The sequence below is a fragment of the Thamnophis elegans genome, chromosome 1, assembly GCF_009769535.1.
Source record: "Thamnophis elegans isolate rThaEle1 chromosome 1, rThaEle1.pri, whole genome shotgun sequence".
Taxonomy (NCBI): domain Eukaryota; kingdom Metazoa; phylum Chordata; class Lepidosauria; order Squamata; family Colubridae; genus Thamnophis; species Thamnophis elegans.
The window spans coordinates 32,071,357-32,089,819 of NC_045541.1; the positions used below are offsets into that span (position 1 = coordinate 32,071,357).

An 18,463-nucleotide genomic window follows, 5' to 3' on the forward strand; every position below is an offset into this window, starting at 1 on the left:
GTAGATGTGCGACAGGAACAGTTTAGCCAATGCCTTGGCGGAAGGAATTTTGTGACAAGGCACGAAATGAACTTGCTTGGAAAACAAATCAGTGACCACCCAGATAACGGTATGCCCCTGGCTTTCAGGAAGCTCAACAATAAAGTCCATAGAAATCTCCTTCCAAGGGGCAACCGGGCGAGCGACGGACTGGAGCAGTCCCTGCGGTTTCCCCGGCGGTTTTTTGGCGGTAGCGCAAACTGGGCAACTGGCCACATAAAGTTCAACGTCCTTTTTTAAAGAGGGCCACCAGAATTGTCTCTTCACGAGGTGCAAAGTTTTTACGAACCCAAAATGACCCGCCAATTTGGAGTCATGAGCGCGACGAAGGACGACAAGTCTTAGGGATGCGGGGATGTACAATTTAGCACCAATCCACGGTAGATCCTCTCTCATGGTGCACTCGTCCCGATGGTTCAGAAACCAGTCATCTTGAGGAAGGGCTGTTTTAAGGTCAGCAAGTAGATCTTGCGGCATTTCCTTCTGAGCTTGGGTTTGTTGACGCGTGCGTACCGGAGCTGCCAGGAGTGGTTGGACGATACTTAGTTTAGAGCAATTATATTGAGGTAATCTGGACAAAGCATCCGCCATGAAGTTCTTCCCGCCCGGAATATACTTTAGAGTGAAATTGAAACGGTTGAAATATTGGGCCCATCGCAACTGTTTGGGGGAGAGACGACGAGGCGTTCGCAACGCTTCCAAGTTCTTGTGGTCAGTCCAAACTTCAAATGGGTGTTTAGCGCCTTCTAGGAAATGGCGCCAAGTAGCGAGGGCCCAACGGACCGCGAAAGCCTCCTTCTCCCAAACCGCCCAACGCCTCTCCGTGTCAGTGAGTTTACGGGAGGTGTATGCGCAAGGCTGCAAGTTACCTTGGTCGTTGGCTTGCAGCAGAATGGCCCCTACGGCGACATCACTGGCATCAGCCTGGACGACGAAAGGCCGGTCGAGATCAGGATGCTTAAGAACTGGTTCAGCGGCAAAAAGGCGTTTAAGTTTCTCGAATGCCGCCTGGCACTCCATGTTCCAGTCTAAAGGCTTATTAGGTTTAGGCTTCGGGTCGCCCTTCGTCTTGAGCAAATTAGTAATAGGGAGAGCAATCTTAGCAAAAGAGGGAATGAATTGACGGTAGAAATTAGCGAAACCCAAAATTTTTTGCAATTGCTTACGTGTTTTGGGCGCGTCCCATTCAGTGACCGCCTTCACCTTTTCAGGGTCCATTTCAATGCCATCAGGGGAGATGCGATAGCCCAGATAGTCAATTTTAGTTTGGTGAAACTCACACTTAGACAATTTGGCATAAAGGTCAGCTGCACGGAGTTTCTTCAGAACAGTGCGTACCAGCGTGACGTGGTGGTCGTAACTGCGAGTATAAATGAGGATATCGTCCAGATATACGATAACTCCCTTGTACAGATGATCGTGCAAGACCTCATTAATAAGTTGCATGAACACAGCAGGAGCCCCTTGTAGGCCAAAAGGCATAACCCGGAACTGGAAGCAACCAAGAGGGCAGTTGAAAGCAGTCTTCCATTCGTCACCCTCCTTAATGCGTACCCTATAGTAAGCTTCTCGCAGGTCCAATTTAGTGAAAATGCGGCCCTTCCCTAGCTGCGCCAACAAGTCTTTCATCAATGGGAGTGGGTAGAGGTTTCGAGTTGATACCCCGTTAAGATTTCTAAAATCACAGCATAAACGAAGAGAACCATCTTTTTTTTCACGAAACAGTACAGGAGCAGCCACTTTGGGTCGAGCCGGTTCAATGAACCCACGTTCCAAATTTTTGTCAATGAAAGAACGCATCTCCTCCATTTCCCTGGGCGACATGGAGTAAATCCGGGGTTTAGGGAGTTTAACCCCGGGTAAAATGTCTATGGAGCAATCAGTAGGCCTGTGGGGGGGTAGAATGTCTGAAGATCGTTCGCTGAAGACCTCCTTAAGATCCAGATATTCTTTCGGAATTTTCTCCTCTCCTGCAATCCTCTCCTGCCCTCCAGCGGCCACTTCAGGAACGTCAGTGATAGGGTGGTCCGGAGAGCCCTCCCCCACTGGAGGCACCTTTGAGCGAATGCGTAAGCGGCCTGTACGCCAATTTATGTGAGGGTTCCACTTCCGGAGCCATGGGATGCCCAAGATGAGTGGTCTGTCCATGCCAGGTGCGACCACAAAAGAGATTAATTCAGTATGGGTACCCATCGTCATTTCCAAAGGCTCCGTAAAAAAATGGGCGCCCCCCCCCCCGCAATGGATCCGTCTATTTGGCAAAACACAATTGGGGTTTTCAAAGTGCGCAATTTGAGGCCTAATTTCTCCACCATGGCTGGGTTGATCATGGATCGGGAACAGCCGGAGTCAAGCAATGCCAGGAGGGTGGCAGGTTTCCCCTCAGGAGGAACTTTTAACTCAATAGGGATTAGCAGGGGCCCCTTGTTTGAACTCACCCTGTGAGGCGATGTGTCGTCATCGGAGTCCTCCGAAGAAGAGGAGTTAGCGTCCGCGTCTCTCTCCACTGGCTGGGCAAAAGGAGGGGGGTTGGAATCCCCAGCGAAAGCTGTTTCCTTCTTCTTCTTTTCAGGGCGTCTGCCAGACTTTTCCTCACGTTTGGGAAGGAGTTGAGCAGAGAGGGGTGATTTAGCATGGCATTCGGGAGCGGTGTGCCCTAATTTTCCACAACGAAAGCATGTCAGAGGCCTGGAGAAGCCAGAAGGGGGCCCCCTCGCTTCAACTCGTCGTTTGAAGAGCGATTGAGTGGTTGGGGGGGGAGGGAGTTGGCAGCCCTCTCTTTCCGCTTCCTTCTTTCCTCTTTAGCATAACGGAGACGGGTTAAATCGAGTTCAGCGTCCGCTGCATGCTCAAACCACGTGACCAAACGTCTAGGTAGGTTACGATTGATACATTGCTGATAAATGTCTTCATTCAGTCCTTCAGCAAATTTGTCCAGTAGGGCGTCCTCCCCCCAGCCTCTCATGTATTGTGACAGACACTGAAATTCCTGGATGTAGTGGGCGACAGGCCGATCGTCTTGTTCAAGGGTTAGAAACTGCAATTTGCTCCGCTTCTCAGTTAACGGGTCATCAAAACGCTGGCGGAAAGCCTCCATAAAGCGGTGGAAATTCCCCAAGAGGGGAGAGCCAGACATATGCAAAGCAGTTGACCATTTAGCAGCCTCACCATCCAATGACAAAAGAATCATTCTAACTCTCATGATGTCATTTTCAAAGTCTCGGCCATAAATCTCTATGTAATTAAACACTTGCATAAGAAAAGAGGCCAGGGTAGCAGAATCACCATTGTAACGCACAGGCAAGGGAGGGATTTTAGCCATCCGATGTCTTCGGGGGGGAGGCCCTCCCTGGTCAGCAAAACCTCTAGCCGCAGGGGGTGAAGCAGGCCGAGGGGGAGGGGGAGATGGCGGGCGTGGGTAGCGTTGCCAATTTCTCCAGTCTCTTTCCTCCTCCCCCCTTCTTTCCCCCAAATATGTTTGACCCCAATAATCGGGTAATTCACTCCGCTGGGGTTTTCTCATGGCCCCCTGGAGCTGGTAGCTTCGGCATTCTCCATCATCGCCTCCCCTTCTTTCCCCAAAATACCTTTGGCTCCAATAGTCAGGGAATTCAGTCGACTGGGGTTTTCTCACGGCACCCAGCTCCAGCGAAGGTTGTCTGGGTGGTCTTTGGGAGAGTCCAGCATTCCAGCTTGTCTCTGTCTCTCTTTGTCCCACCGAGGTTGACCATCGGGGTGGGGGGGCAGGTTCAGGCTGGCTGGAAATTTGCAGTTGAAATAAATCTTCGTGTAAGGATAAATCAGGCGGGCTGGGCTCGTGTAGAGAAAGGTCGGGAGGTCCTACTCCACTGGAATCCGCACCTCCCACGGCCGCCTCCTCCTCTCTGGTCGGAGAAGACATTATCTCCCTTCTCGGTAGACGTAAATCTCCTGGAAAGGGTTTCTTTTTGAGACTTTGCTTCTAGTCAGGCACCACTCCATTCCATAATTAGGAAAGAAGACTAAGAGACTCCATTGTTGGAAATCAAAAGTACTTTTACTAATTATAAATGGTAAGCGAGCAGTAGCAAAGCAAAGTCTGCTTAATTTGGCGCGAAAGCATTTGATATATAGAATAGCCCGTGCCCCCCCCTTTAGGATCAAAGCCCCAGTCCAATCATAAGTCCTTCAAGTGTCAGGTGTGAGATAACTTCAAAAAGACAGGCCGAGAGATGGAATGTCGAACCCGTTGATGCAGGCGGGAAACACAGACGCATGCGCAATCCCAACGACTGGCACATCCTAGAACATTCCTCCAGCACATCAATTAACCCCTCCCAAATACCAGCCCCCCCCTTCCCGTTTCATGGCAGCTGAAGCAACAGCAAGGCAGAAGCTGACAGTTACTTCTGTCCTCTGATGAAGTGCATTCATGGCCTGAAATGGCACAGGAGTAGCTCTCCATCACAGATCAGAAGCTGAGGGAATATTTTCTTCAAGTCTATTCCTGCAGACATTAAGCACAAAACAAGGCTGAGTTATTACTGTCAACTTCTCTTCTGTTTGTTTGATCAGTCGATGTCTTATATTGTACCCAGTAATCAACTAGCTGTAAGTGGTGATTTTTAAATGCAGGTGTCACCCAATTATTGCATTTTGTCCCAGTTAGCTTCTGCATTTCCACCAATTGAAGTTTCAAGGTCTTATCAGAGAGAGACACACACAGAATATTTATTAATATTCAAGGTGGGATATAACTACTCCATGGGAAATTGCTTCCCCGTCCAATTCTGGAAAGATTGTTGCTGCAGTTGGCCATAATTTTGCTAATTAACTATGTCAGCTATGAATCCAGTGACAGGTAGATCTTCCCCAGCCTTTTCATGTAATGGGAGATCTCTGTGGGACACTGTAGGTCCGCATCCTAAACAAAGGAAGGAACAGAAATATAAAATCTGTTCCGAAAATATTTAGTAGGCTGCACTCTCCCTGTCCATTTTAGTATGGATGATCGCTTAGATGACCAAACCATTGTCAATACCATATACCAGTCAAAAGCCTAATTAAAAATGGTCCAGATTCTCAGCATAATCGTAGGTGCATCTGGAGCTGTGAGATCATCATATTTATGATTACCATTTCCAGTAATGAAATGTCTTGAAACTACCCTATAATTGCACAGATCTGCTGGATCAAGGGAAGATTTCTAAAAAAGAAAATAATAAAAATTAAGTCTAATAACTGCCTCCTTCAGGCAGGGGGTAACATTTCCTATCCTCAAGGAAGTGTTAATTAGCTAGAAAGCATTGCAGAGTATTGATGTTTCATTCCATGACTATTGGAAATTCTGCCCACTGCTTACCTAAATTGATACTTCTTTTATAAAATAAAATATTTCCAATTTAAAGTATGCCAAAGAGAAAAACCTTATCTTGGAAATAATATTAAGCTCTTGTATAAGATCTCTGCTGATTTATACCCGCATGTATAGGGAGCACAGTAAATGAAGCAATTATATATCAGGGTTTTTTAAATGTTGTATTTATAAAAAATAATAAAGGTGGGATTAAAATTAACAAATAATTGATTTCTGTTGACTTATACAGGAAGCATAGTGAATAAAGCAATTATATATTAGGGTTTTTAATGTGTATTCATAAAAATAATAAAGGCAGAATAAAAAATAAAAAAGTTCTGTGAGGTTTAAATTTATCAATTATATAAATAAAAAAAAATAATTAGACCCAGACTATTTCTTAACAATTGGTATTCCTTTATTCATTTATAAACTTGTATTTCATTTACAAATTAAAAATTGGTTTCCATAACAGTATCTCATAAAGCAGTCAATATTTTTTCCTTATTTTTTGTGTACATTTTGGAAAGCCCCCACCCCACCCCGAGCTTTCTTTAAAAAAAAAGTCTATTTTTCAGTTTAAAAGAAAAAAAAATCCTAAAATAAATTGTAATTTAATGTTTCAGCATGCACTTCAATGCTATTTACAGAGTAGGTTGACAAAGAATATCCATATTTTGATGACCTTGTCTGTAACAGACTTCTTGTAGCTTTTCAGATGTTGGTTCCAGGCTTTTATCATCTTCTGTGCTTTGTTCATATACCATAGAGCCATTTATAATTATATGAAGGAAAGGAAAGTTGGGGATGGGAACAGAAAATTATACTTTTTGGGAAGTCTACTGAGTTCTGTACTTGACAAAGCAGATGTGAAAGTTACAGAAATGTCATTACACCGAAGGTTCAACAAAATTTATGATCAGGTTTTCATTGGCATTTTGGCAAGATTAATAGCACGTTTCTCATCTGGATAAAAAACCCATTGCTTCCTGTCTACAGGTATTGTTCAAATGTGTCAAATTAATGTTAACTATTGCCACAATCAGCAATTACTATTTTGTTAGATCAGGGCCAGACAGTCTCAAATTATATTTAAAAACCATATGCAACTCTTCTGGTTCTCGTGGTGAATGGTCCTGACTCCTGATCCATATTTAAAGGCAGCAGAAACAGGTTTAGGCCTACCTGAAATCACATCCCTCTGACTTAATAGCTTTAATCCAGGGGCTTTTAGAAACAAAGAGTTAGTCATGGGAAGTGCTTTGCCTTTGTCTACGAGCTTTTCCATTTTCTTTCTTGTATTGCAAGGTCGAGTCCAAGCTGATAAAAATACTGTGGGACTTAACCGTGATTCATATAAAGGGATCTGTAATCTGAGTAAGTTTTTTGCAAAAAATCATGTCCATGGCACAGGTCTTTACAAATCATCAGTTGACTGAAAGGCATTTGTCTCTTTGTTGAATTTTGTACAGTATTGTCAATAATTGATTCTTTCTCAGTTACAATGTCAGCAAAACACTAAGGAGTTTAACACACTTTTTAAAAAGCTACATAACAATAATGAATGCGTATATGTGTTGCCAATTATCTTCAAAAATGAAAATGAAAATATACCTTTTAACCCGGTTCTTGAATTGTTTTAGAATCTGCAGAGATCTTGCATTAAAAAAATAGCCAAAGTAATTGCACAACATAGATGAAAAGGTGTTAGAGTGATGCTCTTAGACTGCAAATGATGCCAGATGTCTCTGACATCCAAATATATCTTAGCCTCAGTGCTTTAAACAATGGATGATTATAGTTAGCAAATAACATTTATAAGTAAGTCATTATTTAAATACAACAGTATCCAACATTGCTGCTAAACACTGGACAATGTTGCAAGTCATCAGCACATCCACGTGTTCTTCTAAATGACGTTTAGGATCCTAAAATATAATGTTAAAAAATGTTTATAATTTATTGAAATAACACATTTACAAATGGTAGTTTCCATTTAATGCAATACTGATACAGTTAAGATTCAATTAAAGTTCAGAGTTCTATTATGCAAGCAATATAAGGCAATATCTAACAAAAATATTACTGAACTGTTAGGGGACATATTATTTATATCTGCCTAAGTACTGTCCCAATATTAATGTAAAATTGGAATTTTGAACACTTGGATTTACATTTCTTTCTATGTATTAGTTATTTATTAAATTTGTTATATCACCAACTATAGTATTTTCATGTAACATTATCAGATATAAATACTGTGGAGTCATTGATGCTCTCTAAATTTGGTTATTTATTTCAGATGTTTTATTACCCAATTTAAGAAATGGTGGTGCTATGTGCAAAGTTTTAAAAGGTATTAGTCAGCAACCTAATTATTTTATACTGTGCAAATACTTTAGTACTATTTATTTATTTAACGTATGGCAAATACATGGACTTATAGTAGTTCAAATGTTAATGTCCAGCTTTAACAACTTTAATATTGCCAAGCTTAAATAACTCTTGATGATTTACATTCCAGAGTTTGGTTTCATAATGAAAATTTTTATCACATCTTAATCACTATTGTGCTGACAGTTTACTGGAGCCATGAGCTTGTCTAAAATAGATTTTCAAAACACTCAGGTCATTTTACAAACAATTTTTCTTAAAAACCAAGCAATCTTATAAACCTAGGCCAAATATGATGTACAGTAAATTATTTACTTTTATATGGCGATAGAGAAAAATGATGTATATACATCTCGCACACTGTATACTATATTTAACTACTTGTATATGTATCACATTTGTAAATTACTAGTCAATTTAAATAATAACTCCATCATAACATTCTTTATTTATCAAGTTCATTAATGAAATCAATGGGAGTTTTGCCATTTGCTTCCAATGTAACTGGGATTTCATCCCATGTTATTTTAAAATATACTCACTCAAAACAAAAGCACTTTCCAATTAAATACATGAAAACAAACCATAAAATACACTTAAGGGGGGGGGGGGACTATGTTAACATAGAAAACCTGAATTACCACTACTGTGTTATTTTTAGAAATGTTTAATGTTTAATTTATGCATAGCTTGCAACTGGAGTGCAAAAAAATATGTCCATTTCTGGATTGGTTAATGTGGTTTCATTAAGAAGTAGATTAGCTTGGAATAAGAATTCCTCACCAGATCCAAATCTCTCCTCATGCTTTCCTGAATGCCTTCCATCAAGCATGTCACTTAGCTACTATTATCTAAGATTAAGCTTTTAGGAAAAGCCCAATTCATTTCAAAGGGATCATAAAAGATAAAAGCAATTAAGCAAGAAAACATTGTTTTTTTCATCATTTAGATAAGTAAAGCTAATAGCGACAATTTTTGATTTTAATATCTGCAATAATTCAAATTTTATTTAATTGTATTATTAAATTTAAGAACTATTTCAAAACTCTGCATGTTCTGTGATCCAGTTTTCTCTTCCAACAATATTGTTCTCCTGTAGAAATATAGAGACTGCTGAGGTATATTTCCCAATAGTTAGCTATGAGGGTTAGACTGCTGGATGTTTATTGTTATTTAAATATGTACACCATTTTTCCATCAGATAGTATTCAAGGCAGTTAACAGACAAAACAGGATACTGAACAATAAAGACACAATAAAAACAATTGCTAAATAATTATACATTCAAAAGCAAAAGTCTTGACAACCTTTTCCAAAACCAGAGATTAAGTATCTCTTGAGATAATTTCTCTTATAGTATGGAGATAAAACTGCGGTTCAACATAGCTTCCCTCCTAAACTGATCAAAATAAGTTCAAGAATATTTAGATCACTTTTTAGACAAGTGACTTTCTAAACCCAGGCATGCTGGAATACACATACAACATAAAACTAATTTCCAAGTAAATGTGCTTGAAGAAGTTATGGAAGTCAACATACCATTAGCTTAGTATTATTTCTAAAACTAAGGAAAAGGGTCGACACAACTACAACTCTTAAGACCACCTAACCAAGTATTATTTAAACTGCATATATCTGATATATAACCCAGCCTCTAGCCATCCACTATAACACTTTTATTTCAAAGCAGAATTATAAATTTGCAATTTGGAGACTTTCTTTTTGGCACACTACAGGCAATAATGCAAAATATCCATGTAACAGAAATTGGGACTTCCTTATAATGAGCCACTTGTGAGATGGGTGTTATAGAGATTTAATAAACAAATTGATTACATTATACTCAGGCATCCAGAATACTAGGAGAAACACACTATACGTAAGGCTAGGAATAAAACATGGTTTATTAAGGAAGAAAAATTAGAGGTACTTATTTAGTGACTGCCATATTCAGCAACCATTTGTAGTTACAATGTGATGAAAATCCTCATATTTATGACTTTCACAGCAAAGGAAAGCTAAATTAAGATCATACGCCCAGTCTTGGAATTAATTAGTGTCTGCTTCACTTAACAACCAGATTTCTGGTCCCAATTGTGGTTGCTAAATAAGGACTGACTGGCTATATCAGTGGCAGATGTCAAATGTTAATTTTATGTCCATTGTTGATATACTTGTATATCACTGACTTTAAGTAATTATAGTGGAAATAAATGGCTGTTATAGAAATTAAGAACAAAAAAAATCACCCATGTATGATTAAATAAACACACAAGTAATTTTTTTTCATGCCAGTGTAATTCCTCACCTGCTTGCCAACATTTTTTATTGCCAGCTGTTCAGGTGTCATTTTATCCTCTTCTTCCACAGCCTGTAAAACAAATGTAGAAAAGGTTGGTATTTAGTATCTTATTATTTCAAAAGCTTTTCAAAATATAAACTTTGTCTTTTTCCATTGAAGCTGAAGCTTTAATGTTATTTTAAGGACACACACACATATAAAAAACCCTCACTGTGGTGGTTCAACAAAGGAACTAACTATATATCAGGATAGAAGTCAATGCCTTTCTCAAAATTACTTGAATGGTTTTTAGAAGTGCTCAGTAGGGTGTGGTTAATATCAATTTGGTCATACCTTCTCAATACAATGAAGAGAGAACAAAACCAGAAATAACATGGATTACACAAATGTCACTGACTCTAACACAAGTTCCTCTAACAACACAAACAAGCAGTCTTCACTATTCTTGACCTGCACATCTTTTCACAAAATTCAGCATTTCATTTTTGTTGACTGCAGCAATTTGGGATTTTAAAAAATTAAAAGACAAGGTCTGCCCATTTCCAAGATGTTAAAATAAGTTGTGCTAATTTCTTGAAATGATTCATGCCATTTTATTTTTTTAAGGTTGGGTATTTCTTTTTTCTCCATATTACATTGGAATCAATTTTTGAATCGATGCTTCCAGAAGCTAATCTGACAAATCATATGGTCAAGTAATTGTCTGGCAGAGGCCCAATATGATACCTTGTTATAGTTCTTTGCTAGTTCCAGCATTTCTTTTACCACCGTTTCATTGAGTTTACAGTGTTCGCTGTAGTCCAGAAGAGTTAAACCTTCCATCCAACTTTTCTTATGTAAATTCAGTAACATCTACCCAAAAGAAAAAAAAGAAGAAAAACAATAGAGAGCAAATAGTAAAATAACTGTATTTGTGGCTTATACAGGAAAATAATTTATACATTTTAAACATGAAAGTGGTATTAGGAGAACAGATGAGAAATTACAAATATCTACTGCAATCTAATTTCTTTGTTAATTTATTTATTATTAAATTTATATGCTGCTGTTTTGGTGTCCAGAGAAACTCTGGTTCAAGATTTAATGTTTATTAATTTTAATCATTTTATATTATCTCATTATTATGCTATAAACCACCGAGAGTCACCATTATAGTGAGACAGGTAACATATAAATTTAATAAATAAGTATAAATAAGTATAAATAAGTAAGTATAAATAAGTATAAATAAGTATAAATAAGTATAAATAAATATAAATAAAATAAATAATAGAGGCATTTCTTAAGATGAGTTCTAATCCAGAAAAAGAAAAAAAAGAGTCAGACGACTGGGTGGGAATATTTAATAATGTTCTTTTCCTTTCTAACTCCCAGCATTTTGTCTATAGGAGGCAGAATTTGGAGCTCAAACTAGCTCAGTTATGTTTTATCATAATAAATGCAAAGAGATACAAAAGTTTCTAACATAGGAGAGTTTAAATGTAGAAAACTGGTGTCAAGCCTGAATTACCTAGGCTACCTCAGATAACTTTTTCTGTCTCATAGATTAGCTCACCATAGACTTAACTATCCATTCCCTCTGAGTCCATCTGAGAAGATAAAAATTGTTTGCTCTGTAAGGTCACTGTGAAATTTGAACCCACACTCATAGGGGGATTTATGAAGACATGATTGAGTGCTAAAACATGTTTGGGTTCATGTGGTTTTAGGCCTTTTGCCAGACTATCAGCTTCCAATAAATAATTGGTGTTAAAACGGCAGAAGTCCTATTTTCAGCCATGAGTATGAAATCATGAATACAGACAAGAAAGATATGGGAAACATGGATGCCAGGACACTGGGCAAAGGCTGCATACGTTGATGAAAATAATCTTCATTTCTTAAACCCTTTTAAAATCACACTTGACAATTACTGTTATCACCTTTATAAAAGTGCATGCAGTGAAATGAACCAAAGTAATGTTTCCAAAGCTTAATGTTAAAGCTCAACCTCCAGAATACAGAGGGGGAAAAAGACGCACCGTACAAACCAAGATGCAAAAAACTCAGCTCAAATATTACTTTTTCCATGTCTTGAAAGTACAGGTATATCACATAGAGCATCTAAACTCACAAAGCCGTTCCCTACTTCAACAAAATTGCTCTCCTGTGTTTACTAAAGCAGTGAGAATTTGAAGCAGCAAAGACCTTAGCACTTGATTTTTGCAAGCCCAACTGAGCTCCTGGTGAGAAGACTGCTTTTCGGTTTGAATCTGTCACCTTCAAGAACACTACTGAACACTTATGATTGAACAATGACCTTAGTTAATGTCTACATTCTCCCAAACAGATAATTAGTGTGGAAAGGTATCTGAACAGTTACAGTGCCTCTAAAATCAACTTTAATCATGAACAGATGGAATCTATTGTGGGCATAAAAACTAAAATGTCTGCATTTGGAAAGAATTAGCAAACTTTGAAAATAATGAGAGTTATGTTTTTAGTTAGACAACTGGAATTATAGATACAAAAGTATAACTGTATATGCTTTTTTGTGGAATATTTGTGTGGGTGGGGGGGGGGGAGAATCATACCTGTGGCTGAACAACCCTTCACAAAATTTACCTCAGAAAATGAAATAAAAATTGTAATAAAAAAAAGAATAGTGGTAGTCCTGATATTAAACAAGAAGCTCCCTGAGCAAAGCTGCCAGTGCTCAGTCATGCAAATGTTCGAAAAGGCTGGTAAACTTACTTAATATGCTTTGCAAAATAAATCTTCAATCAATTGCTGCTGTTTATATGTTTTGTTGGTTGTAAATATTCAAGAATAGCTTAATTATTTTTGGATGGATTATATGGATAAGCTGGTTTGTGTAAGCAGGTTTGAGCTATGTAAGAAAAGAGTGTATATGCTTTTAAAAATAAATAAAGGCAAGAAAATTAACAGATTCATTGTAATAGCACTACAAAAACAGAAAATAACTTTCAGAAACATGTAGCTTTAAAAATAGAATAGCCATATTTTTATCATAATTTAAACAAAGATGTTCATAAATTGTCTAAGTCAGACTGATTTTTGCTAACCACATATTTACTAGCACATTGACTACTTATGCATGCAGATGCCTTCTGGAAGAAATGTGAACAGCACAGAGTTCACATTGAGACTTTATTTGGGATGACAATGGATCAGCTATATGACATTAGGCAGAAGTGGAGACACCAAATTATTGTAGTTAATAAATTTCAACAGCATTTTCTTACTAGCTGGAGAGGAACACTCAAAAATGGTAGTCTTAATCCTTAAAATAGGCTCAATATAATTTGGGGAAAAAACCCAAAGAAAAATATCTTGAGGTAATTGACCTCCTCACCCATACCCCAATATGTTGGTAACACTGCCCCATCCGCTGTAGCTCTTGGTCAGAAAAAATCCCCTCTGTGATAAAGAATCGAAGTGACAAAGATATTTTTTATTGTTAGTAATTGAAAATATTATAGGGAAACAGAGCTTGCCTTCTGTTCTAATTCATTCTTCCTGTAGTTGATAGTAATGGAATAGTAATGTCTGTTCAACCCATGGATTAAAGCCTAGAAAGAGAATGTTTAAAAAGCATTACTAAAATGCATTTAACCATTTCTGCCAAACAAAACAAAATAGTTATCTTAAAATATTGCATTCAGGCTTTGAGCTATTTCAACTTTTTTTCCTCAAAATATGCAGCTACTTAAATACATCTAGATGTTCTGGTGTTGCAAACTCAATGGCAAGGAAATAAATAGACAATAGGGCAGAGATACTTTTAAAATAATAGCTTGGCATACAGTATAATTAATCATTGTCCTAATTAATGGGTTTAACTTAAACAGATTTCAGTTGTTTTGTAGTGTGAATCTATAGTAGGGGTGGCATATAAATGGTGTGGAACACATAAATATACCACAGATTATAACTGTGGAGCATTTATAATGCAAAAGTTTTTAAAATGATTATAGGCAAACCAGCAGGAATCTGTGTTTCTGTTAAAATTCAATAAGTTAAATAAATGCCCAGAACTAGTTCTGATTAAGATCCAAAAAAGCCACAGATGTATAAAGCAGAATTAAATCCTTAACTGAATATTGCTGCTAAGCTTTTCTTCTGTTGCCAGTGTTTCCACTGAAGAGCAGCCTACCTCTTCAGTAGTGGAAGCAGCTGTATTACATCTTACATGAGGAGATATTACCAAACATTATGCAGATCCCTTTTTGGTAGTTCTTTTCCTAACAAACGGGATATGTTAAGTTGAATAATTTTAGAGGAAATGTTTAAATATATTGTACAGCAAACCAGGGTTGCAGCCCAAACAAGCAAAAAGCAATCTTATACAGGCTACTTATACTTGTATGTAACAGCCGAACTAAAAGTAAGATACTGGTACTTCTTAACTTTCCAAAAGCAAACAATAAAAAATAAAAAAATTAGGAAGCAGTACAATACCGTGGGGTTTGCATAAGAGGTCATTACATACTGCCTTGAAAGGCCCAGTAATATATTCTCTAGAAACATACAAGCACAGGCTTGCCTGCACCCAATCAAAAACATTAGAGGGTTCTTCTATACTCATTAGGCTTTGTAGTTTGTACCAATTCTAATCGGGAGTAATTTTATTCATTCTTGATAAATATAAATTCTTTGGTATTGAAAAAGTTGTTCTATTTTATTAGGGAAATCTGTAGATAATTATTCATGAAGCCCATATAGTTTATGAAATATGAGCATAAACTATTGACAGATACAAGATTGCCAAGATAAGAACAAAAATTGCAAATCAACAGTAGTATTTGCTGTTTTCAACTACAAGTACCGTGTTTGCAGCATGTGTTAGTATTAGAAGTCCTGTAATTAATCTTCAGAGAAATAATTAGACTTCTGGTGGCAACTAACTGGGATTTTTAAAATTCATTTTAAAAGAAAAATAATATTTTTGGCAATATTACCTTTAGCATAGGAAAATGATAATGACAAAGCAATAATCATTCATGGGGGAATACTTGTTTAAGAAACAAAATACTTTATGGAAGTCTGTTTACACCCATCACTTACTATGGATAAGTAGATCTCACATTCAGTAGTATTTATAAGATTAATTTAGTATCTTGGTCTGAACTTACAAAACAAACAGCAAGCTGCATAACTACACCCTCTTTCCTTCGAGCAAGTTCCCAGAACAAATTCCCTTACTCTCAACTCTATAAGATGTAAGTGCATCCATACCAAACTTCACTGCAGCTAAGACAAAGCTGTGTTCTCTAACATTATCTAAGTCATATTAAAACCTGGACCAGTGGGGAATATGAGCAGCATTGCTTGCAATTAAGAGAAGAACTACTGTAATTCTTAACAGTAAACAAAAATATAAATTCATCTGCAGGTGATGATGGAATAGGAACATGCTTGATGACTGCTTAATATTTCTAAAATGAAATTTAAAAATCAACATCTTTATAAAGGAAAGATGGAGTCAATTAACAACAATATGAAGTTTTATTTCTGAGTGATTTCATCCTTTCTAACCTGCAGTCTTGAGGTTCCAACTTATTTATTTAGGAAATAGTAAATAATTACTTATTTATTACAAAGTCATTATTATACTTGGTTGTGCAGTTCGGCAGATGTTTAGATCACCTATCAAGTCCTTTATATGGTATTTTTATTCACCTATCAAATCCTTCCAGAGGACCTGGGGTTATTATTATTTTTATTAGGAAATAAATTTAAGAACAGTAATTTGCAATCCAATGCATATTTCATGGAAGTAACTCCATTTAAAGACATAAACTATAAAGGATTTCATTCTGAAATTATGTTCTGGATTCTGCCCAATACTATGAGTGGGCTTTTGGATTTATTGCCATACATTAAAAGTTACTGATGAATATCATCCATGGTCTATAGGCTCATGAAGGTACACAAGTCCCCTGCCTGTTTTCAGGGACACTATAAAAAAGCCTCTTGAGGAAAAACAAGCAACATCTTCTGAAATGAAAACATATTTGTGGCATATATGTACTGTAGTCAGTATCTGTTTTCCAAGAAATGCCCTGGTGACCTCTGTATCCAAAAGGAAAATTAAAGTGAAGAGTAACAGAACCCATAAACATCAATACCACCTTCCCCATCATGTAATAGTCACAAACATGTATCTAAAATGAACAACTTAGGGGAAAAAAGTCTGCAGACAATTTCTAAAACAACAGCACATTTTATCAGGACACAGCAACTGTAAAAGAGTAGTACATATTACTAACATCTTCATGCCATCTGCAATTAAATCTAAAGATCTAAATCTTTATCAAATTAAATTTTGTGTGTGTCTGTATATTGATAGATACATACATTTTAAGCTATCTTCAAAATAAGTACATTAATATTAAATACCTGGATAGATGGCTTGTTTAAGTGACCCAGATTTGAAGTTGTTTGTCTTGGTTCATGTCCTAAGACCATCATATTAGCATTGATTAATCTAAAGGCATCGATAACAACCTGTAAAAACAAGACAGAAAAGTCAATTCTCTGAAAAAAATGCAAGTGATTGCACCAAGGAACAGCAGAGACATAACAATCAAGTCGCATCTGTTTTTGGTCTTTTTCCAGAAAATTATTTAATTATAATATTAATAAAAAAAATAACCGCCTGCTGGCTCTGCCATCAGCACACCAACTCAGTTTAGTATTGCAAGAGGACACCAATTACTACATTTTTCAAGGTGATGAGAGAAAATAAATTAAGTTTCATGCTCTCTTTTGATGGTTATGTTTACATACATACACACACATATATATATACACACACACACACAATGTAACTTTAAAAACATCTTCTCTACTCAAATTGAATAATAGGGAGACTAACTCTGAAACTGAGCACAAGCTAAGGGACTCTGTGTAAAGCCCAGTCGTGTCACATCAATTATACCAACGGAGCACTTGAAATGACAACAAAATTATAGCCAGCAAGGAACTTGCCCCATGTATTCCCTCCTAGTCAGATGCTTTTTATTTCCTGCAAGTAAGAAAGAGCCTACAGACTGTCGAATGGATTATGATGACCTTGTCAGTGTCATGGCCAAGAGTAAAAGAGAGCAAAAAAACAAGGCGAACAAAAATAAAGTCACAATAATAACAATATAGCTGGTAACTTTCAAAACTTTATGATTTCTTTTTAATTCTATAAAATGCCATAAATGGTTCCCTGATTCTAAGAAAGATAGAATGTGGCGCAGTACAGATTAAAGACTGGAAAGGAGATTTTCAAACTATGCTCTGTGGTACTCTAAATCTTAATGGGTTCTGTGAGAAACTAAGGATTGAGGGGGGGAATGTTCACTCAAATGAGTCAATTTTATGTTACTAAAACTTTCCCTTTGATTGGAAGTAGCAAGATTTTTTTTCTTAAGCTAACAGTTCTGTAGCCTGAAAAGATTTGAAAACCTGTGAAAAATTGTGAATGTTGGCTTTGTTTTTAATATGTTGTCTTTGTCTACTTTCCCCCTTTCCCTTGTCTTTTGTGAGCCACCCAGAGTCCTCCGGGAGTGGGCGGCATACAAGACAAATAAATAAAAATAAAAATAAATAAATAAATAAATCTCTGAACTACAGTGTTACTCATACAAAGTTGAGCCATTTCTCAGTTTACCCAAGCTCAACATTCTAAGAACATATACAAGTTTGTGTTGTTTAGGATGAGCTGTACATTTAACAGCCTGCAACCTGCTTCTCATAGGTGCCTTATGGAAAGGTGTTCTCTCCGCTGTACACCAGTTCTACACAATGATATACAGTATAACGAAATGAATGTACATGGCTATAAATTTCAACTGGAGAAACATAACAGTGGTTTTCCGTAAATATGCATGCATTTGCATCTGATGAATTGTCCAAGAACAGCAATCGTTTCCCTAAGTGTAGGATATTTTGTATAGAAGCATTTGACTCCAAATGCTGCTTCTATACAAAACAGTGGCACGATGAGAGAGGACGATCGTATCATTACCCGAAGGGAAGCATAAGGAAGAATTAGAAGGCTCAATAGCATCCAATAAAATCTCTAAGACTAAAATAAATAATGATTAAAAAAAACAAATTTGTGACCATCACAAATAATTATGAAACTACACAATTGTTTGGCTCTTATTTCAGTTTATTCTGATGGGCATGCAGCAGATAAGAACTTAAGCTGTCTTGCAGCAGAAGTACCAGGTAAATGCATAAATGTTACTTAAAAATGATGTAAGATAATTTATAGTCATTATGCTTTTTCACAAGGGCAAGGCAGCTACAACCAATATATTAATGCTCCAAAAATATGAAATATGCATCATCTACACATTTTACTGCTCAATAAACAAGAGTGTTGAATGGGAATC

The 18,463-nt window shown here is 37.1% G+C and overlaps 1 protein-coding gene across 5 annotated transcripts in view; it reads right to left on the reverse strand.

Annotated features, from left to right (window-relative positions):
- Positions 1–6,103: 6,103 nt before the first annotated feature.
- The window catches only part of PSMD14 (proteasome 26S subunit, non-ATPase 14), a 65,275-nt gene continuing 52,915 nt past the window's right edge, over positions 6,104–18,463 (reverse strand). For all 5 annotated transcript variants that reach the window (XM_032227843.1, XM_032227852.1, XM_032227879.1 and 2 more), the window contains exons 9-13: positions 16,473–16,580; positions 13,568–13,642; positions 10,797–10,922; positions 10,077–10,139; positions 6,104–7,302 (exon numbers count right to left, since the gene is read on the reverse strand). In XM_032227843.1, the coding sequence (XP_032083734.1) occupies positions 7,204–7,302; positions 10,077–10,139; positions 10,797–10,922; positions 13,568–13,642; positions 16,473–16,580 (471 nt within the window). In that variant the 3' untranslated portion in view covers positions 6,104–7,203. The remainder of the gene's footprint in view (positions 7,303–10,076; positions 10,140–10,796; positions 10,923–13,567; positions 13,643–16,472; positions 16,581–18,463) is intronic.